This window comes from Dunckerocampus dactyliophorus, chromosome 6 (assembly GCF_027744805.1).
Source record: "Dunckerocampus dactyliophorus isolate RoL2022-P2 chromosome 6, RoL_Ddac_1.1, whole genome shotgun sequence".
Taxonomy (NCBI): Eukaryota; Metazoa; Chordata; class Actinopteri; order Syngnathiformes; family Syngnathidae; genus Dunckerocampus; species Dunckerocampus dactyliophorus.
The window spans coordinates 13,384,424-13,407,644 of record NC_072824.1 but is presented as its reverse complement, the minus strand read 5'-3'; the positions used below and the strand labels follow the sequence as shown (position 1 = coordinate 13,407,644).

The window sequence follows — 23,221 nt, the reverse complement described above, 5'->3', positions numbered from 1 at the left end:
AAAAAACACACTCCTACTTAGTGTCACAAGGCACATTTGAAGTGTGTGTTTGTCGGATGATGATGGGAGGAGGCGCTTACCACAATGTTCCTCTGGGCTTGTTTTGGTTCCATGTTGCTGCCAAGCCTAACAAGGCATGGAAGCATTGCTTGCAGTCAGCGGAACGACAGCGGTCTCCAAGGAAATCTGCAAGGATCACAGTGACAGTCTCAGTACAGAGAACTTGGCAAAGAGTCGTCTTTTTTGGGGAGAGGAGCAATACATCAAACCTAATTACACACCAAGGACACTAGAAGGTGATTTCCACTCAATCAAGCACTGCCACGCCTGAACTCAATGGTCCATGATGTTAGGTTCTCATCACTACTCAGGACATATTATGTGGCTCATTCATGACAATAATACAGTAGGAACTCATAAGCTGTGGAAAAAACAGCGAGAAAAACCGACAGTTTTCCATCTGATAGAGACAGAGCAACTAATTTAACACACATAACTACATGATGGATTTGGTGCATCAAAACTAAATCATATATGGAGTGGAAGCTTCAAAGTCAAATGTCCCACAAGTCACACAAAAAATTGTGGGGTCACAAGGATTAAACTGTAAAAAAGAGTGTTTTGCTTTTCTTTGGCTTTGGTTTTTCTTTGGCTTTCGTGTCCGTTGCTGTTGCACGCGTTAATTAGCATGGGAAGTGCCTAGAACGCCTTCTGTTTCGCTTCTAACACACACCGCTGACATGAATGTTTTATTTACCACTATTTTGCATGAATGTAACATTGTACAGTTATCATTTTACATGTTGTTTATGATGTGGCAATGATTGAACACTGCAAAAATAAGCGAGTTTTGACATTTTGACTACTTTTTTAGGTTTTTAGTCAGCAGGTTCGAAGAATGTATCATTTACACAAATATGCACAAAATGATTTTTTTTTTTTTTTTTACTTCCACATAGGAAATAGTGTAACTATGAGTGGGGGAAATAGTCAGACTTCTTTTAAACATTGAAATTACTCAAATGTAGGCATTTTCAAGAATTTAAAGCCTTCATAGAAAACACTCCCCTCCTTAGAAAACCCCGCTCCCCCACTTTTTGTTTGCACTTGGTCACTGACCACATTTACAGCCTCTCTCCTTCTGAGTGTGGCCCTCATTTGCATGCGTTGCCGTCATTGGTTGCCCTGCCAGGCAGCACTGTGCTGATTGGCTGCAAGTGCAGGAAGGCGTGCATGCTCTCTCACCAAAACAAGCATAAAACACAGGGAGTTGCTTCACAGGAGCCTCAGTGGACATGAGTGTGTGATAAAGTCAGGAGACTCATAAAGTACCTAAAGAAGAAAAGAAGAAGATATTTGCTGCTTGACTTACTTTGCTGAGCACAGGGAGACAACTTTGGAGCTCTTTCTCCTCCCATCCAGGCCAGTTAGGTGTCCAGCATGTCACTGGAGGTGAAGGAAAAGACACAGGTGCGTCTAGTGTTCTTGGGGGCTGCAGGGGTGGGAAAGACCGCCCTCATCCACCGCTTCCTGCAGGACACGTTTGAGCCCAAACACCGGCGCACGGTGGAGGAGCTGCACAGCAAGGAGTACGACATCAGCGGGGTCAAGGTCACCGTGGAGATCCTGGACACGAGTGGCAGCTACTCCTTCCCGGCTATGCGCAAGCTCTCCATCCAGAACAGCGATGCCTTCGCGCTGGTCTACGCTGTGGACGACCCTGAGTCTCTTGAGGCGGTCAAAAGCCTTCGAGATGAGATCCTGGAGATCAAGGAGGACAAGTACACGCCCATCGTGGTGGTGGGCAACAAGATGGACCGTGAGCAAGAGCGGCAGGTGTCCAGTGAGGACGTTCTGTCCACAGTGGAGATGGACTGGAACAACAGCTACCTGGAGGCCTCGGCGAAGGACAACACCAACGTGGTGGAGGTGTTCAAAGAGCTCCTGCAGCAAACCAACCTGCCCAGCCGCCTCAGCCCTGCCCTGCGCCGACGCAGGGAGACCTTTCCTAAAGACACCAGCTTCAGGCCCCCTATGAACAAGACCAACAGCTGCATTCTGTCATAACAACACCTGCTAACTTTCATGGTGGGACAAAGATAAAGAGTTGGGAGTGGGTGTCAAGTGAGGAAAACGCTGATTGATCTCCAACAAAACACCAGACACTTGAGGCTTCTTGACACAGAACTGAAGGATGGAAGAGGGCTGCATAAATATGAAAGACGCATTAATTATTTCTCAGTTGTTTACTTGATTTGTCGTGTTGTTTGCTGCTTACTTGGTGACATTATGCTTCTGCTGTTGAGATCAATGTAAGGCTTTAGATGTCACGTGCATCAAGTTTTCTGTGGGAATTACATACGTGTGCAAATATATTCACACTTCTATCTTTTCTGTACAGTCTTTTTTTGTGGCACATCATGTTTACATCTATTTGTATATTCAGCCCCACTGATTGTGCGTAAGTGACATCCGTCTGGTAAATCTCATTCAAATTGTAACTTATCTGAATTATTGTTTTTCTATAATGTTGTTTTTTTAAACATCTCACACAATATTGTTGTGCTGTTTCATTTAAGCAAATGTGAGTGGATTGTGAATCGAAATATGTAATAAAAATGTATAAACTAATCTAAAATGTGATTAATGGAGTGCCAAGGACAGAAGCCACTTATGCAAACCAGATCAATGCTTAAAAGCACGATTACTAAATCATCAATATGCAGAATATGCTAGATTTTACGATCTACCTATTGCAAAAGTCAGGAGGGCATTTAGTTATTTGGGGGCCCAAGGCAAACCCACATCATCGTACGGCATTGAAAAAAGTTGTTTTTTGCGTGTTTAAATTCTTACAAAAGGTGAGTATGTGATTTTGGCCACTTCTCCCCTGCTTTTGAAATCTGTTACAGCGTCAGCTTAAGGTGGTAGATAATACATAGTCATGTTTATATAACTCCCACAACCCCCCCCCCCCCCCCCCCCCCAAAAAAATGGAGGGTGGGGATTTCAAATATTAATTAAAATATATTTATATATTTATATGTAATCATTTTATTACTAATATTTATCACATATCATTTTATATTATCATATAATATTATTTTATTATTAACTGACAAGAATACAAAGCGACATTTACTATAGTTTACCGCTTTAATACTCACATCCTTGTGATGAAAAGTGTCACTCTCAGCTTCAGCTCTTGAACTACTGCATTCTCTGCGGCTGCGAGCATCTGGGTGTTGCTGGCGTCGTGTGTCCACATTTGTTGTGACTGTGAAAAACATTGACACCTTTGGTAGTTTTGATAAAAAAAACTGTTTGTTTTCATCTCACCTTCTCCTCTTGTCCGCTCCAGTGGGTTAATTCTGCTTCATTTTTCTCCACACCGTGCCAAATTGATCTGCACATGTGCAGTAACATGGCATAGTCCATTGCATAAGAATGGAGGAGGAAGCGGTGGAAACGATCATGATACATTACGCATTTTGTAGTTTTAAGCAAGTGAATTAAGACTGAAACAATAATATATCATGTACGCTGCGATTGGCTGGCGACCAGTCCGGGGTGTACTCCGCCTGTCACCTGAAGTCAGCTGGGATAGGCTCCAGCATACCCCCGCGACCCTAATGAGGAGAAGCGGCATAGAAAATGGGTGGATGGATGGATGGACAACAACATATATATTTAAATTGATGGGGGGGAAAAAAATCAAGAATCAGTTTTGAAGAGATGTTTGGGGGGCCCTAGAAATCTCGGGGGCCCTGGGCAATTGCCTGTGTTTGTCTAATGGTAAATCTGCCACGGCACAAGCTCAGAAAATGTTTCTGAAGAGGATGTTGACACCCACTCACAAGCCAGTTTGGACAGGAAATAGATGATTGCCATGCCCCTCTATCTTGAAATTATAGCAACAGCTTCTATGTAATAAAACAACATGAAACATTATGTTCATATTCTTTCATTAAATTAAAAACCAATTACCTTAGGCGGCGTCCCAGTGTTCTACATGTATTACACTCTACAGTATAACGTTCATACACTCATAAATCAACCTGAAAGGCTGCTCTCTTTAGTAATGCCTTTATTGCACTAAGGCCCTTTATCAATTTATCTTCTATCGCCATCTGTTGGTGAAAGCACACACTACAGCTAGTTGTCTGGGCACAACATTAGGTACACTTGGACAATCTAAAAAGATCAAGGCTCTTTGTCACATTGGTCAAAAATACTCAGTTGTGATTATACATGTATGTTTATTATTGTGGTTTGCAGTGGTGTAGAACTGCACTGCTTGCAATCAAGCGCTTCCTGTAACACACCTGCACCCGTCGACAGGTGTTTTGGCCCACTACTCATGAGCAAACTGCTCTAGTTCTCTCAAGTTTGATGGCTCTTTTCAGCTCTTTCCACAGATGTTCAATTGGATGAGGACACAGAAGGCCACTTCAGAATAGTCCTTAGCCATTTTTGAGTGTTTTGGGCGATGTATTTTGCATCATTGTACTGTTGCCGTGTTCCGTATTGCTGCTGGTTTTGCTGTGATAATGATAACTTGTGAATTTTAGTTCATATTTAATGGCAAATTTATTGCTTAGCTATAATTCTATTTTTACGATTGAAATATTTAAATTACTATTCTGCCTGGAAAAAGCCAATAACTGATATATTGGCCAATATGTGGAAAAAAGAGCATTGATATACACGTGACGTATACTGTACATGAACACAAATTTTTATAATACCCGAAATACGATTCAACACAAAGAAGCAGAAGACAACCAAATGAAAACAAGGCAGTTTCATTAGTAAGACTGTCAACAAAAAGACATGGCTCTTTGTGTTCTTTGCTTTTGCTGGCTAACTTGCACACTGCACATGTTGCATCTAACACAACACCTCCACACCTGACTCTTCCCCTCTGCCTGTCAATACCATAGTTAAGCATTTTTAAATAAAAACAAGTGTCTGCATTGGGCTGAAAATAATACAGTACATAGGCCAATGTGAGGTGTTTTTCAATTCATACATGTGTTTATAAAAGGCTATTAGCGCATAGAAAATGGATGCATGGATATTCACAAAAACATCTTACCAATATCAATCAGTCATATTTACTAGCTATTGAAAAGTTTCATCTGCAGCCAGTAGGGTACATTACAAAAAAATCGAACCTTTCCTAACTTGGATTTGAGTTTTAAGTGTGATTTAAGGCCCAATGTGTTACAGTTTTTCTCCATTGGTTTGGCTCATTTCTTGAAACAGAAGTTGCATTTTCAAAACTAAGATCATTTGGCCATACACTCTTACAGTTCAGCACAACACCATAGCACACTTGCAAAAGCTCATATCTCACCCAAAACTGTTCACTCATACTAATTCTTTTCCCATATGACTTGTCATCCATCCATCCATCCATCCATCCATCCATCTTCCCGATCTCCTGACTGTGACGGTGTGGCCAACATGCTAACCACTAGACAACCGTGCGGCCCTATGACTAGTCAGTACCACCAAAATGCAAAGCTCCTTTTCAATTGATCTGGTTTGTTTCCTGAAATAGACCGGACTTTGGTTCTTGGTTCTTTTAGCAAACTAACTTGGTTCAGCATAACATCATGGTTCACCTGCAAATAAAAAGCTAATTTCTCTTCCAAAACAGTTCACTCATGCATCAAAACAAAATTGCTAAATTGTCAGTGTCCCAAAAATGCATCGTCCCTTCGGCATTGTGTAAGCACTGCAAGTCAAAATGTTTCGATGTTTTGTCACAATGGCAGGGAACCACTGAAATATCCCTCAAGTCCACCTCTCAGTCTTAGTCCAGTACTTAATTGACAATGGCCTCTTCCCAAACATTGTCTGCATCTGGAAAAGGTGTAAGGGCCACACTAAGATTCTATGAGAGGTCTGGTTTGACCCAGTCCCAGTGACCATTGTACAGTATATGTGTGTATGTGAGGTTTTATTACCCTTGAGTTACTCATCTGTCTAAACAGCACAAACTGATAAATTGTTTACTATTTAGCTGCTGGTTGAAGTCTCGTCACCAGAGCCTCACCTTCCTGAAACACATGTGGAGACATAAGATATGGCATTTTAGAGATACAGATACAACAGAAACACGCAAATTAGGTAGTTTGCCAACCCACATTAACTCCTAAAAAGGAAGGCTAGAGCCCTGATAGCATTGTTGAATGTCACTTGTTAGGCACCCAACAGCCAGAACAGAAGGGGGATAACAACACAGAACACCAACCATAGTCATGGTGTCAGATAAAAATAAAAGAAGAGATAACAAATAAGTAAATACACACAGGGAAACTACCAATACTACACAATGACAAAAAAATATTTAGAGTACAGCAAGGCACGCTGATGAACAGGAAGTGTTGCCGTCAAAACCATATACGTAGACGCCACGTCGAGTGCTGAGCCTTACGTCAAAGTCGCCACCATATTGGATGTGGCAAGGCTCCGCTATAAGTGAATACAAATAAATGTACTTACTTTCATTAAGTGCCTTTATACAAAGCAATTTAAGTTAATGCCTCACGTTTATACATTCACACACGCACTAATATACTTGAGAAACAGTTAGGCACCAAAACAATGTATTTGATCCTCTCAGATGGCTAAGATAAGACAGTTGAACACAGGCAAGGAGGAACAATTCAATGCGCCTGCGCTGGCGCCTGCGCCTGGGCTTTGAAACCCCACTAATTGTGATTGCAACCAGCTGTGCACAACACCACAGGGGTGAAGCGGCTGCAACTTCCCCGCAGCAGGAAGTGAAGCACTCCAAAATAAGAGCGCAAGACAGCAAGTGCTGACTCCTGTCCTGCGGAACATGACATAAAATACATGAATTTTGTGATTATTATTTTGATTGAGAACTTTCATGTTTATACACACACACACACACAGTGTCATGACCTGTAGTGCTGCTCTGCTGCCACCTGTCTTTGTCTTGTTGCACCACACTACCCGCTGCCTGGGAGGAGTCACCTGGACACACCTGCAGCCAATCTAGCGGGGACTACTTTAGCAATTAGCACTCAATAAGTCATCAAAAATTACCTTTATGCATTCCCACATAGTATCAGCATTTGAGACCAAATATGAACTCAAAGAAAAATGGTAAAAATACAGTAGTAGTCTATCTGTGCGGCATGAGATAAAGTTAGCAAACGCACAATGGACATGCGTCAAGTGAGACGGATTTTAACAGAGAGAATCCGGACACTTTTCAAAATAAAACAGAACAAAAAAAGAAAATTATTTTTTCCATTACAGGCCCGGTACCAAATGACCCACGGCCCGGTAGCGGGCCATGGCCCAGGGGTTGGGGACCACTGTCTTAGTGAGTAATTGTTCCCTGCGTGGCATTTCCAGCAGCGGTGTTTTCTGTTGTATTTTTGCCGTTGCCTTACCTGCTCGGTTCCCAGCAGTGTTTCTTAGTTCCTCGTAGCACGTTTTTCCTGCTTGGTTTTCAGCAGTGTATTTTTGTTATTTTTCTAGTTTCTCCCCTGCTTATCCCCGTGTCTAGCAGCATCGTGCGTTTGTGTAGTGTTTTTTTCCCTGTGGCTCGGCCGGGTTGTTTTGGTTGTATTTTTGCCTCTGTGTTTTTTGTATGTTTCTCCTTGGGGGACATTTTCTGTTCAATAAACTTTTTTTTTTTTTTTTTTTTTTTTTTACACAGACTGGCTCACCTCTGCATTTTGGGATCCTGAACTCTGGCCTTGGCCACTCGTGACACAATATCCCTTGAACTAAAAATAAAATAAATCTTTCCAAAAATAACAAATCAAAGCACAAGAAACACAAATGTATTCTTATATAAAATATGTAATACATTAATTATCTACTCAGAGATGGGTGGAGTAGCCAACAAAACAACTGTACTCATTTAAGAGTATTGTTACTTTACAACAATTTTTTTTCAAGAAAAACATATGTGATGTTACACATATCAGTATATCGGAATCTGAAATTGAGAGTTGGACAATATCGGCATATTGGTTATCAGCAAAAACGCCAATATCGGACATCCCTAAAAATGTCGCATACAGTACTGTGAATAAAGCTGGAGTTTCACAACTGACACTTCTTCACTGGTTGCTGTCCTCACCCACCCTGTTGTCTGTCTGGTCACAGATTCTCATCTGCATCGGAGCACAACTTCTAGTTTCACCTGACTGTCAAATAATCGATTTAACTAATGTTTCAACAGATTCATACATGGTATCCATGGCATTACAGTGTGTTCCTGGCAAATTTTGACAATTGAACAGACTATTTATTGCGCATGTGATTACTCTTACAATGAAATAATACTGGCGTGTTTTGGAGAGAACGACCATTCAATCTGAGAATCGACAATAAGTTTAGATCAACAAGATCTATTCAGTTGGAAATTGTGCTAAATGTAGGCTAACCGTACTTAATCATTTGCAAAGATGTACTGAGACATTGATACATGCACTAGATATTTAAGATATTTGCAATTTGAGGAAATGAATGGCTAATTGAATTCTCTTGTGAATAACTTTCAAGTGTTTTGGAGGTTTGTCCATGTTATTTTCAGAATGTAATTTCTGCTTCAAAAAATTAGCCAAACCAATGGAGGTAAAACTGTAAACGACATGGTTGTACCTTATAGTGTGATGCTTGTTTGAACCTATAAGAGCTACATTTTCATTTAGAGTGACAAGCCTCTTTCAATTCCTCCTCAAATTGTGAGCTGCTGTGTCGAGGTGATGCTCAGGTTTAAGCTACCAGGAAAAACCTTCCCTATGCTCAACTTACACTACAATAAAGCAAGTTTCCTGTTTTATTTTGAGGAAATGGCCGGGTAAACGTTAGTCGGCAGTTCCTCTTTCGGGCCACTTTTAAACTGTCTTCCGCAGTCTGCTAGTTCTTTGCTTCACAGGTGTGTGACAAATGTCTTCACAATGTGGGCGACCTGGACTTGTGGCTGTTGGTATTTTTCACAGATAAGTTCACTTCTGAGTTTTGTTTTTACATTCATTTTAATAATTTGCCATGTATGCAGGATAATTCTTTGCCCCCCGACTTGGTCAAAGCTCCTCAGCTGATTAAAGTCACTCTGAGGCGTTTAGAACAAGTTCAGGGTCCTGGAACTAACGCACAGCAACATGTTGTTATGTATAGCCTGAATAGAACATGTATCTTTATTTATTGTCTTCCTGGTTTATAAATAAATTGTGCAATTGCTGTTGATACTTTTGGGAATTATTAACTGCTATTATTCTATGTAAAAGAGTCATTTGAAAAGTAATTCTACACTGCATGCGCACAGTTACAAAGCCTGCAATACGTTTAAATATATTAGCGCCTCATTTCTTGTGCAATATGCTCTTCATGTGTTGTTATTCAGCTGTAGAAGTTCATTAAATAGCAATGGCTGTACAGACAGGAAATATTTTCAAAATAATAAATATCAAAGAAGTAAGCAAATGAGCTTATAAATTGTATACTAATTAGTTTATCTATCTATGATACATACTGTATGTACCTAATAGATGGAAGAAAAACGACAGAAACTGAGTTATTCATTGTTCTGTATGCATTCTATGAACAAAAAACACACACAACGATGATTAAAGGAGTCCCTGGTCAGAATCTGTCTACAGTGTTCCAACTGCAAAAGAATCACTATCCATTGAGAGAGTGAGTCACTAATGCATAAATGCTTTGTTTGGCCGTTCGACAACCGAGATATTTTATGGCAACAGAATCCTACGAAAATCGTTTCTCCACTGTAAACTATTGTTAGTAACTGTTTGCAATTAATTGTCCTAATCACATTCCAAAACAATGTGTCACCCGAGAACAATAGTTTTATTTGCCCTTGATATAGAAGAAATAATGAGATACTGTAAGTGATACATCAAGTTGCATGCAGTAAATGTGCTCACGTTGCTTGGTAATTGAGTGTAATTTGGTGTGTGTGGTTGCCTCAGTCATCCACAGCAATGTTCCGGAACAGGTAGGCCATGGATTCTCCGTTATGGATGCGACGGATGGCCTCGGCAAGGATCATGCTCACGTCCACAGTCTTGATCTTTGGACACTGTAGCTTCTGGACCTCATGGGGCACGGTATTAGTCACCACCACCTGGGGGCACCACAGTTCAGACAAATCTATTCCAGCCTGTCACATTTTTGAATATTTACCCAGAGTGGCTTCCTGCATCAGTTTGGAAATAAGCAAACATGAGGGTACAGTCAAGTCTGTGAATACATAGATCACCATTCAGCAGAAATTACAGCGCTTTCTAAAATGTACCTGTCTAATGGGTACTAATTTACATAGTTTTTCATATTCGCCCTGGGTATCCAGTGCAGTAAGGTAGGAAGGAATGACAGCAGTATTTCACCTCATCAATGGCAGACTCTTCTATCAGTCTGGGTGCCTCTGCAGACAGCAAGCCGTGTGTGGCCATGATGTAGATCTTGTAGGCTCCTCGCTCCTTCAGGATCTCTGCTGCCGCAACAAACTCCTGCACGTCATCAATGATGTCGTCCTGATAAAAGACACATTATATTTTTCTCTGAAATTATTCTGATTCTTAGAGTAACATAACAACATCAACAACGCCAGCAATGACCTAATTGCACCTCTTTAAACGAGAAAAATGTGACTACATTCTCTACTGCGCAACAGCACTTTTCTGAATTACAGGCCTGTTTAGGACTCTTCTAATCAGCACAGCACTTTCCAGCGATGTAACATAATTGCTGAAGGGTTTTTGTCATGTTTAATTAGTCTTATAGTATCATAAATCTAAGTTTATGATAGTTAGATTATCCATTATAATGCTCGAGTGCTGCCTGTTAAAAACTGTCCTCTTTTGGATTTAGCAAAAATTCCAACAAGCCACATTCTTTCTAGTGTCTACACTAGTTTTATGATCCATATAAATAGTTACCACCGAGGGAACCTGCACTGTGCTGAATTGCAGATAGCTGTTTGTCATATTTTGGTTACTTAATTTAGCTATATACTGTAAAAGCGACAAAATATAACGAGAGTTCTCAGTATGATGGCGTAGAGTTGCACACCTTTGCAAACTACAACCAATATACCTTGTAAATCTATTATACATATTAGAATGTGCAGGTGATCACAACATCGTGGTTAGTCAGCTGTTAATTTTACACTGACACTATAATAATAAGGGGACAATGCCAAGTGGGACACAACGTGGTCGTGTCCAACCATGCCTTTCCAGCTTTAGTGGAATCTAAAATTAAAATAAAAAATATATATACAGAGTATGTAGTTAAATAAGTTCTTTTTATTATATATAAATTACAAGCTATTATTACAAAATGGAGCTAAATCCATGTGATCCCAAACACACCAGCTTGACAATGTGTGTACAAACCTCAAATAATCAGTTTGATGTAAATGAACTAAAACCATTGAACTGAAAAATCAGATGTGTATTTGAGAATTATTCCAACAAAACTCTCATACCGTAATGTTAATGGACTAAAGTTGTAATATTATGAGCGTAATAGTGTATACAAGAATAAAGCTGTAATACATTCTGTGTTTGTCTGTTACAGATTTCCATAAGAAGAAACTGATTCCTAAGCTAATTTATTTTTACATGGAGAGTACTAAGTGCGTCTTACAACAATAATGGCGATTCTTCCCCCAACATCTCCGACGACAGTGATGGGTGGCTTCTCCTTTGCCATCATCACTAAAAGTCACAGAGAAACACAGTTATACCCAGGAAAAGATGGGAACCCTGAACCCAGCGGAAAAGGAGACTTGTTGAGAAGAAATTTGGTTCAAACCTGCAAACATGCAAAACCATTATTCAACCCACCAACGTTCACACGCAGCACAACCATATCATTTCATTAAAAAAAACAAACAAACACTGATTTGCACTCATGCTTATTAAGATTTTAAATATTTATACAGTGAAGTTTCACAGAAGCACTTATCTTTCAAGAACCAGAGTCAATCATTATTTGGAATCCAATAGTATTTCCAGGATGTGCAAATAAAAAAAGCCGTTTACAGGATAATGCTTATCATTTAAGTAAATGAAGGGATACCAAATAATCATCGACACAAGCTAGAACCCACCACAGCTGTCTGGCAGCATCGACTCCACACACAGAAGAACATGACCACATGGAGCATGTAGACAGGCCTTGTCCTAAAACCTCACTTTGGTACGATTTTGTGAATACTTAGTACTTACACTTAAACATTAACTGCAATCAGCTGATTCATGAATCAATTTAATTCAATAAGAGCTTACTTCAACAGGCAGGTAAATGTGGAACCAGCAAGCTAGACAGCCTTTCTATTACCGCAGCTATACGGCCTTTCTTATACTGAACAGGAGGGATGCTTCAATCGATTGGCCACCGATCAGTATTGTCCGATTTCCGTGAAAAATCATGTGATCGGTATATGCCTACAAATGCCTCTTAACGCCGATCACCTGTGGCTAGTACTATTGAAGCCGCAGCAATCCCTGTGTGCATGTAGTGTCTTGCCCTAACTAACGTTTTTGGCAGCGTCCTCCTACCACTTTCTTTCACAATGCACAGGTGTGCAAAACCAAAACAGTCATGTCTGCCATGTGGAACTTAACTGCCAACACATGCTATGAAAACTCTCTTGCAGGGATAGCACATTAAAACAGCTTTAATTTAATATGAACAAATACTTGACTGAGTATGGAGAGTTTTCGAGGCTCACGGTGTGATCATCAGTCAAATGGCAGCAAAAGTAATGCAGCCATGTGGACACTCGCCCATATGTGCGTGACAGTCAGAAGGCTAAGCAAATAACCAGAAAAATAACTGAATTAATCAGACGAGATGACCAGCCTTTCTCAGCGGTGGTAGACACCGGGTTCGCCGAGTGCTCTCTCACTTCTCTGGAAGTCCTCCGAGAGCTTCACCAATGTACTCTCACATCCAAAGTCTCTTAAAGAAGGCGTCTCATTGTCTGTAAGTTTCACGAGTAATATATGCTCTATTCAAAAAGTAAGCAAAATGTTTTATTGTCTAAATTAAGGTCATTTTATGGTTCTTTTTTTTCATATCATATAGACAGTAGCAGGGGTGCAACCAGAAATTCTGGGTCCAATGAAAAAAAATCCCGTTGTATGTATAATTAATCCATGTGATCGGTAACGGTATCGGCAGCATAAAACCCTGATTGGAGCATCCCTGCTAAATAAAAAAAAAAAACATTTCATGTTAGCCAAAACGCAAGGAAGGGCGTAAAGAGGAAGGCCCTCAGTAACACATTCCAAGTTCCATGCAGGGAAGCGCCCCAATCAACAAGAGGCAGAAATGGATTCAGGCATTAAGCATGATCATACTTGGAAGCTCAATCCCTGGAAATGGGACACGAAATCTGCTGCCTGTGCTTGCTGTAAATAACAATACAATAAGACTAAAATTAACATAGTAAAAGGCACATTTGGATGGTTAAAAACACAAATTTACATTACAGCATTTCGTGGTCATGTATGAACTTCCATAAATTAATTAAAAATGTCATTTTGGTCAATAAACAGTGGACTCGCTTGAGTAGTAGTTTATGCATGCGCAACGGATGAATACACGCTGCATGCTGCAATGTGTACTGGTCTTGCGCACCACAGATGAATACAGTGTGTGCCTTATTGGCACAAACATCGCTGATTAATTAACTTTTTGCACTTCATTATGTCTCCGCAAGAATACGGCAGGATCTTCTGGTGGATATACATCTTTGAAATGAAAAGTTATCACCAAAGTAAAAGGAGAGGAGAAACACCGACCAATATTGGGAGCACTTTTGGTATTAAACATTCGACAATATTAAAGGATCTGCTCCTATGAAAGTGACAGTCATAACTAAGCACAGTGGTCTCTTTTTTTTGTTTGTTCTCTTCCTCCTAATAAGTCACTGAGTAAAGGTCTTGTTCTTGTTCTTGTTCTTTTTTTATTTGTTTAATTTCATTCTTGGATATAACCTTTTTATTACTGCATTTGATATCTCCTTTATGTATTCTGTGTACAATGTGAGTGACTTAGGAGTTCATTTAGGTACAAAATCGAACACCAAAACTCTACATCAGTGTCGGAGCGGAAGTCATACGTAACCCGAGGACCACCTGTATATCTGTTCATGCAAAAAAAAAAAACATCCTTAGATAATTCAACAGATAATATTGTTTCTATTTTATTATGAGCATATTTGTTTCTAGGATAAATAAAGTACACCAGGCTCACCCTGAAGGCCAATGTGGTGGAAAAAGTCACCTCTGCTGGGGATGTCAAGAAGTTCGGAGGGCAGGCATGTTTTGTCAAAATCAGGCATGCCTTTAAAACGCCTTCCCATCCTATTTACAGATGTATTGGAATCCCAACATGTCATGGTAACATTCTGTACCTAACTGTGTGGAGGTGCACATTCACAGTCTTACGTGGCAGCTCCAGGCCGGTGTGTCCAGCATTTGAGCGAGCTGGCGGCGGTGAGGTCGGGCCATCGGCTATGCTGGACTCTAAATTGTGAGCGGCACCGTGCAGGACGGCCAGGCCGAGCCGCAGCCTCTCGGCATAGGACTGCGCCCTGAGACACACAAGAGTCAAAGAAACTGACAAAGACGACGTGTATGTACAAACACATACGCAGGCAAAAAGAGCACAGAGAGGTTTGCACAGAAGAAACCAAGAATGCTCAAACAAAGACAGGATCCACTACGAGAGCGTGAGGAAAAAAATGTCAAACAAAAAGATGCAAAACTGGATGATATGAACATTGCAAATTGTGTCATTACCTCTTTGCAGCCGATGGCGACTTTGCAACAATGACAGCATTCCTGTAATCTGGGATCTAGAAATAGCAGAGATCAGACGCTCACATTACCATACATCTGCTTTTACATAATAGCCTATAACCACTTTAACTGTCAGAAAATTATGTCTTTTATCAATTTCTTTTCACATATTTTAGTGTCTTTAGTTATTAGTCTTTATTACTTTAATTGGAACTGATAAGAGTTACACTCAATATTTACTATTCATGGTTTTTGTTTTGTGCTTTAGAAATAACGTGGATTGGATTGGAAAATTCCAGTGGTTCACCAATTGACGACACTCCAATGTAATGCACCTCCTCTTGGATGTACTGGATGAGGAAGGGGGAAGCTCTCAGGTTGTCAACAGGGAAACCAAAGAAGCCCTGGATTTCCTTCTGATGGAGGTCCATGGTGATAATGTGAGTCAGGCCTACAACATCAGAGAGTTATTAAACAAACAATATTTGTATTATTGAGCTTGTAGCTTGTAGTGGTGTACAACTACATACTGTACAAATAGTATTCTCTTTAAAGCAAATAAAAAAAAAACACCTCTCAGCAATGCAGGTACACCACTTACTTGCAACTTTAATCAGTCAAATTGATACAAAAGTGAGTGCACATACCGGCTTTAGCCAACATGGAGGCCAGTAGCTTGCAAACAATGGATCCCCTCTTCCTCATCTTGCACTGCTTGCTGTATGGAAAGTATGGGATGACCCCAATGATGTTCTTAGCGCAGGATGTTTTCAGAGCATAAGCCATAATCAGCAGTTCCATGATGGCGGTGTTGACATCTCTGCAAGACAAGCACATAAACTCAATCTACTGACAGCATTTGGCAGGCAATCAAGCTTCAAAAGGCAGGTATGACAGACAGCATTGTTGTTCTTTTTCCAAGTGATTACACTTTTGGGGCCGCACGGTGGTCTAGTGGTTAGCATGTTGGCCACACAGTCACAGTCTGGAGATCGGGAAGACCTGGTTTCGATTCCCCATTAGGGCATTTCTGTGTGGAGTTTGCATGTTCTCCCCCATGCGTGGGTTTTCTCTGGGTACTCCGGTTTCCTCCCACATTCCAAAAACATGCATGCCAGGTTAATTGGCGACTCTAAAATTGTCCATAGGTGTGAATGGTTGGTTGTCTATATTAAGCCCTGCGATTGGTTGGCTCCAGGGTGTACCCCGCCTGTCGCCCGAAGTCAGCTCGAATAGGCTCCAGCATGTCCCCGCGACCCTAATGAGGAGAAGCGAATGGATGGATTACACTTTTGAGATGCCCATAAAAATGTAATTTTTGACACACAACTTGCTCCTCCCCCTCCAAACCCCCCTGCTAGCTTGGAGCTTCTGCTCCGATTTCAGATCAACACTTGCAACAAAAGTGACTGTTGTAAATATTACAGCATATTAGATTCAGACCCAGAACCCACCGCGTTTCTCTTCTCACTACAAAGGAAGTTGTGTAATTCCATTAACAACTTACTATAATAAATGAATTTTTGCTCAGCTGGCTGCAAGTTTTGAGGCCGCATTGGAATGAAGTTGACTGTTGAAACTCGTGCTGCTGTAGTATATGTACTAGAATATAAAATTTACATTTTATACTATATTATCACATATTTATAAATAATTACCGACTTCGGGTGAATGAGATGTGTTTTCTGTGGAAAAAACAATCTATTTTTGTTTAAAAAAAAAGAAAAAAAGTATCGTATATATTATTTGGTCATGAATGCTAAATCGCAAATATGCGGGGATCCACTGTATACATACAGGATTATGGACTTTCCCATTGTTGTGACTATTGGTTGATCCAATGAGTACCATCAAACTAATCATTTTCATGCTGGCAGAGAAACTACTAGCTGCATTCAATCGTGATTACTAGCAAGAATGTACAGCCTTCCCTCGCTACATCACAGTTTGAACATAATTGATAAATGACCGCTTTTACGTGGTTCTTTCTTGGTTGAATATGGTCTATTATTGGTAAAACAATATGTATATTTAAGCACATTGTACGTATTCATGGCCTACATCCAGCATTTTCAAACATAAAAATGGCTAAATGAACAAAAATACAAATATAAGGCATTCAAAAGACGGGATATGAAGTTTAATACAGTATTTGTGACTTGTTGTGTGCGCATTTAAGAAGTGGGGCCTGGGAAGAGACGTGTGTGATGTCAGCTAGCTAGAGTTGACTGTTGGTTGAGTGCTAGCATCAGGTTAGCAGTGTAGAGTGGTCGACATCAGTTCCTGTGTGAATGTTCACTGCATGTGTTCTCTGCTTGTTAATAAAGCGATTGAAATGTATCGTGAGTCTCTCCTTAATCACAAACAGCTGCACTAGAGTAGTATTCTACACTGGTCTATAGCTGTCACTAACATTACAATGATGAGACAATAGCCACCAGGAAGTACGCTGTTAATGCTAACGTCTTATCTTATTTATGTGTAAGATGGTTTATTTTCTATTAGGTCTACTATAATGGGTAATACACGTGTTAAGGTGACTACAGGGGTAATATTTCATGTCTACAGGGCTCTAATAATGGTAAAAAAAAAACGTATTTAGAAGGTCCTAAAAAGGTTTTCTATGTTCTAATTACAAAAATATTCCATTTATTAATATTGAATCCTGCTTCGCGGAAATTCACTTATTGCAGTCGGGTCTGGAACCGATTAACCGAGATAAGCACGGTACGCCTGTATCAGGACTTGGCCTTGTCTAAATCATTTAGCACCACTGAAGGTACAAGATTGAGGTGAATGTCAAATCATTAAGGAATCAAAATTGCCAATATGACATTCATGGCCATGATGAGTGTATGTAAACTCTTGACCATCAGTGTATATGAAAGTACAGTAGACGCCCCTACAACGTAAATAATCCGTTCCGAGAACCTTTATGTTATAGGGATTTTATGTTATACGAAGCGTAAAATACATGTAAATAGCCTAATCCATTCCAGGATCTTCCCAAACTCACTCCTTTGGCACTTCAAAATATTCAATGTCCACCAAATATGGTGGGAAAATATAAGAAAATCTTAGCATAAACATAGTAGAGTAACATTCCAATATAAAATAAGGTAATAAGATTACTGTAAAATAATAAAACTGAAAAACAAAAACAATCCTACCGTTCACGAGATGTCTTGATCAGGAGCGCAAGTGGAGGCAGGAAGGAGGAGGATGACTAGCCTGAGTCGAAACGCGACTCAAAGAGTCTAAGAGTCAGCTGGTCTCACAGACAAACGCACACGCACTACACGATAATGTTGTGTGCAAAATTTTAATTTGTAACTTAACTTAATTGTTTGAGTTAGTTTCAGGGGGACTACGAAGAGGAAGGAGTTTGAAGGGAGAAGCCTGTCTCTCACACAAACTCATGTACTGTATAACTCAGCCAATGAGATGAGAGCGTAGGCGGTCCCCGATAATCAGCCAATGAGATGAGAGCGGAGGCGGTGCCCCGAAAATCAGCCAATGAGAGCGTGATGCGATAGAAGGCGTCGCCAAGTGTTAGTCTGAACTTGCACCGACTTGAGGCATTAATAAAGTTGATTGAAAAAAAAAAAAGACTTGCACTGACTTGACGCTTTATGTTATATGGAATTTCTTCTGTAATACGAAGCAAAAACTTTACATAAATTCTTTATGTTCAGTGGAATTTATGTAAAAGGAGGTTTATGTTATGCGAGGTACTACTGTACTCATTTTTGTACCGAGGTCATCTGCAATGTTTCTTGTTCACTGCTGACTGTAACACTTTGATGTCACAATTGCTCCAAGTGGCATATTTCCAACAGTCTCGAATTATGCATTAGTGCCACAAAATCGTCACTCCCAAGTAAAAGAACAGTTTCATCTTTCATCTCCATCTCCGTACTGCAAAACAGTGTGACCAAATGAAAATGTCAGACATTACAATACTATCTCTTTGTGAGAGATTTAATAGACCAATACGATTCCTACAAAGTGTACCTTTAATAGGGGTGATTAAAATGTGACAAGATTTCTTGTTTGGAGAAAAGCTGTATCGCGACAACAAGGCAGCCAGAAGCCAATCAGACAGAACGATGGCATTGCTACTATGAATGTACTTGTTGACGTCCAAGCAGAAGCTGTAGTAATTCAACATTTGATCAATTTTACTTAAGATTTGTCAAATCAACCCACGTAGATGCTCCGACTTCTCTCCACCTTAAATCACAGAGTGCCTCTATTAATGCTCATTAAATTTGGCTCAGCGCCAACTTTCCAGTACCCGTGATCACCGGTTGCATTTCATAATACACCTCACACATAGACGAGATCCGTTTTGACAATTTAGCGACAGTGTCGCTAAATTTAGCAAGTAAAGGTGCGCATATAAGTGTTTCTTGCGTCATGCATTTATTCGGTAATTCAATCCAAGTGATGAACAAAAGGTGAAGAATCCGCCGAGCAGGCACGCAGGAGTGAGCTCCATCTCCGTAATGCTGTGAAATGTTCATCTGAAAGCTGTAAAAATCCTTCCACAATGCAACTCAGCCCCTGACCAACAGAGCCAAGAAGGTAGAGTTTGGATACAATCCTCTGTCGCCTGGCTACACCACGCATTACTGGCAAAAGATGCATGGATGTCCAAAGTGTGGCTGAGGAGCCATTTGTGGAACGTCACTCATACCAGAAATAAAATAAACAAAAACCCAGCAAAAGTACAAAACAGAAAAATAGAAAAAGCTAAAATGCTGATACTAATAACTCAGGGGTGTCAAACTCCTGCCATGGAGGGCAGAGACACTGCAGGCTTTCTCTCTAGCCAGTTTCTATAGGAGGTGATTTTAATTGATGAGCTCCTTCTCTCAAATTGAACGAGGTGTTGATCATTAAAATCACCTGCTTTAGTGACCGGCTGGAAAGAAAACCTGCAGAGTTTCAGGTATCCATGCCAACAGTTTGACACATGTAATAACTAATAAAAACACAAAGATTTGTCTTTAAATATCCTCCCCTCCAAAAGTGCACCTGCACGTTTTCCCAAACAAACATGCATTGCTTTGTGACTCAGTTAAATAAAAAGGTCTGTTTGCCTGTCGCCCAGAGTCAGCTGGACTGACTCTGAGGAGAAGCGGCATAGAAAATGGATGGACGGATGGATGTTTGTCCAGTCATGTTTTCTCATTGTACTTTTCTTTAAACTAATGTTAAAATCTTGTCTTGTTCTTGTGGACCCAATCTCGTGCATTGCCTCGTCTCGTAACACCCCTAACCTTTAACTATATTTTGCTTTGAAATGCAATGTAAACATTAGGCAAGGATGATGATGTGTCATTCATCTTATGTAACTGTCTAGAAAACAAGGTTATTCCAGGATCTTAAACATGGCTGATCAATTTTACCCTCTATTTTTTGCTGATTTCTATGAGTATGTGTTGTAATGGACTGTTAAGGGATATTGTTGAGTATTAGGAACATGAACATGAAGTATTCCTCTGTCTCACCTGGGAATGGTCTGAATGATGAAGATGTCTTGTCCACGAACAGACTCCTTCACGTCCACTCTGGTCTCTGTAAACACTCAAAAACACAATGTGGGTTCAAGACAACTGCACCAGAGGGGATGAGATCCCTCCCTCTCTCAGCCTGACCTGCATTTGCCTCCTGGTATACGACAGACTTGCCCAACTCCACACCCAAGCGTCTAGAAGGAACCAAACAGAAGAGGTTTAAAACCCATAAACAATAACGATTTATTTATATTTTATCTCCACTGAAGGTATGTTGAATGTTTTCATCACTGTTTGTTTGTTACTTAGCAAGATTATGCATAAATGACTTCCAAATACAAAACAGTGTGGAAGGATGATTTAGGTGCAGATGCGAGATTTTTTTCTTTCTCAAAAAAATGCATGAACGTTAATGACAAACACACATGCAAAATTTGGCCCTGATCCAAATTAGGATTGCTCTCATGCCAACACACATGCTTACTATTTATAACTTTAATCTCCGTTTTTGTCGGTTGCTGCTCAGAGTCTTTTGCTGCGCATGGCGTGCTCACTTAAATTTGAATACTTCAACTCACTCATTTGTTTTTTTCGAATGTAGCATTGCATATTACTTATTTGAGTTAAAACTACTGGTCTATATAAGCGGTCAACAGTGGCCACATAATGAGACTATAGATGTAAGGTTCATCTCAGGACCTTTATAAAGGCAAAAGACACAAAGACGAATATTGGTGTTAAGTTCACAACATTCTGAGCAAGTCTAGACTTTATAAATCGCCTAGAGCTGTGCAACAAAATTGAGTGAGTGAACCCTAACGTGAGTGCATCAATAATTAGTCTGATCTACTGCAGGGTATTGAATGAAGGCTTGGCTTGGTGACAGCAGGAGCAGGACAGAACTGTGAACCAGTTTCTGGGGCCTCACCCAGTTGGCATTCTGGAACCAGTCTTTGATGCTCGCATCACTATACACAAGGAACACTGCTCATTGGGTGGGGGACATTGGTCGGTGAGCCTGTTTGGACTTGATCATACAATGATACCCAAAATATGCATGTTAGGTTAACAGGAGACTCTAAATTGTCCATGTGTGTGAATGTTTTTTTTGTGTGTATGTGGCTTGTGATTGACTGGTGAGCAGTCCGAGGTGTACCCTAACTCTCACATGAAGTCAGCTGGGATAAGCTCCAGCTCACCACTGACTTCATCCACCAAACCTGTCACTGTTTGTGCATGTCTGTATGAGAGAGTATTGGGGATTCCCCCCAAATTTGGGTTTTTATCACTGCTTGCATGTATTTTTATACTTCGGATATTAATTCATCATGTTTTATCACAGCAATCACGAGTGGACTATTTGTACATTGAATAGGCTAAAACCAATCCAATGTAGATTAATATATGCTAAACTATTTAAAGAAAACATCACCATTCTTAGCTTTTGTGTTATGGGTGACAAAGCAAATAGTTATTTGTGTAACATGTAATGTAATAATATATTGTATTAATAATTAATACATTTAATTTTCAGAAGATGCCCAGGGCCAATTCAAAAAAAACTTAACGAGCTGTGTGCTGACCATTGCCTCGGGGCCACACTTTGGACACCACATTCTATATTTAAACTAAAGCTAAAGTGTCATTTTGGTAAACCAATGTACTAAAAAATTAGCAAAAACGATTTTCTCAAACATTGAAACATCACATAAATCTTGTGTTTGAAGTTAAAGGTGCATCGGTGCGGCCATCAAGACAGCATGGTTTTTGGAGATAACGCGCATGCGTACTTCAACTGGGAAGCGTGTGTGTGTTGTGTGGAGAGAAAAGGAAAAAGACAGGTCGCCTCATGCCAACTGCACTTAGCTTGCAAGCTAGCAAAAAAATCACAACAAGGGTGGTGAAGTGTAGCTGTGGTCCACTTACTCTGTTATCTTCTTGGCCAGCTGGGTAGAGGAAGTGCTGGAGTTGGCAGAAAAAACACGGTATCCGCTTCTTGAAACATTCATTTTCGAGTAACCATACGAGAGTTTTGGCGTTTCAGAGCGCGACACCAGAGACCTGTGACCCCCAAAACGCCTTATCGGCATGTTGCTTTGGACCCACTGCGGTTCTGGGCTTCACTTTTTCTTCACAATTTTTCGAAACAAATACTTAAAATCCCCTCTCTGAAACTGAAACGGAATGAAAAGCTAAAACCAAACTGAAAAACTATTACTTAAAAAAAAGAAAATGTGAGAACTTTTTAAAAGAGCCCAAATGGGAACTCTCTCGCGCTGCTCAACAATAGCTAACGCATCACCTTCTACACGGTGTTGTGTTCCAGTGCACAAACTGTAAAGCTTGTGTAAAACGTTGCAACAGTCGAATGATGCAGACCTGAAACTTTCGCAGCATCGACTCTATTGCAAAACAACCGACATCCACGGTAGGCCAATCAGAGGCCAGAGCAAGCTGACAACATTGACCAATCAGTGGATGGGGTTGGCATGACGTCATCTTAAAGGGCAAACAGCTAATTCAGTGCGGAAACGGGTGTCAAACTCTTGCCACAGAGGGCCGAAACACTGCAGATTTTCTTTCCAGCCAGTCACTAAAGCAGGTGATTTTAATGATCAACACCTTCAGTTTGAGGGAAGGAGCTCATCAATTAAATCACCTGCTGAAGAAACTAGTTGGAGAGAAAACCTGCAGCGTCTCGGCCCTCCATGGCACGAGTTTGACACGTGGCTTAGATGCAATGTTTAAATTTGATTGTCCTTCTTTTTTTACTTAATTACCAAAAGTAGTTGTATCAGAATTATAAAACCAAGTGCAAAAAAACAATGGTTCTAATCTAAAAATAGGTGCAACATCTTTACG

The 23,221-nt window shown here is 40.3% G+C and overlaps 2 protein-coding genes across 4 annotated transcripts; one reads left to right on the top strand and one right to left on the bottom strand.

The window, feature by feature from the left end:
- Positions 1–1,275: 1,275 nt before the first annotated feature.
- LOC129182796 (GTP-binding protein Rhes-like) lies at positions 1,276–2,641 on the top strand. The gene has a single exon (XM_054779327.1). The coding sequence runs from the start codon at positions 1,441–1,443 to the stop codon at positions 2,065–2,067; it is 627 nt and encodes a 208-aa protein (XP_054635302.1). The 5' UTR covers positions 1,276–1,440; the 3' UTR covers positions 2,068–2,641.
- Positions 2,642–9,848: 7,207 nt separating this feature from the next.
- LOC129183031 (phosphoribosyl pyrophosphate synthase-associated protein 1-like) lies at positions 9,849–22,770 on the bottom strand. Of its 3 annotated transcripts, XR_008570739.1 has the most exons (12): positions 22,286–22,770; positions 20,501–20,553; positions 20,354–20,420; positions 15,485–15,657; positions 15,173–15,288; positions 14,838–14,893; positions 14,484–14,629; positions 13,392–13,442; positions 11,671–11,741; positions 10,407–10,553; positions 10,204–10,260; positions 10,000–10,144 (listed from the first exon to the last, which is right to left on the bottom strand). XR_008570739.1 is itself a non-coding variant. In XM_054779814.1 (11 exons), the coding sequence occupies exons 1-11, from the start codon at positions 22,447–22,449 to the stop codon at positions 9,986–9,988; spliced, it is 1,203 nt and encodes a 400-aa protein (XP_054635789.1). In that variant the 5' UTR covers positions 22,450–22,770; the 3' UTR covers positions 9,849–9,985. The 3 variants fall into 3 exon arrangements, 2 of the variants coding, with proteins under 2 accessions (XP_054635789.1, XP_054635790.1); XM_054779814.1 differs by lacking the exon at positions 10,204–10,260 and having other exon boundaries at positions 9,849–10,144; XM_054779815.1 differs by lacking the exons at positions 10,204–10,260; positions 13,392–13,442 and having other exon boundaries at positions 9,849–10,144.
- Between the last annotated feature and the right edge of the window lie 451 nt (positions 22,771–23,221).

Excerpts from the sequence above, each read along its gene's own strand:
- LOC129182796 (XM_054779327.1), top strand. The coding sequence starts at position 1,441 with ATGTCACTGGAGGTGAAGGAAAAGACACAGGTGCGTCTAGTGTTCTTG.
- LOC129183031 (XM_054779814.1), bottom strand. The coding sequence starts at position 22,449 with ATGCCGATAAGGCGTTTTGGGGGTCACAGGTCTCTGGTGTCGCGCTCT. Across the intron at positions 13,443-14,483 it reads CACCGGCCTGGAGCTGCCAC|CAAGCACAGGCAGCAGATTT; the intron begins GTAAGACTGTGA and ends TGTTATTTACAG. Across the intron at positions 11,742-13,391 it reads TCCAGGGATTGAGCTTCCAA|TGATGATGGCAAAGGAGAAG; the intron begins GTATGATCATGC and ends TGTGACTTTTAG.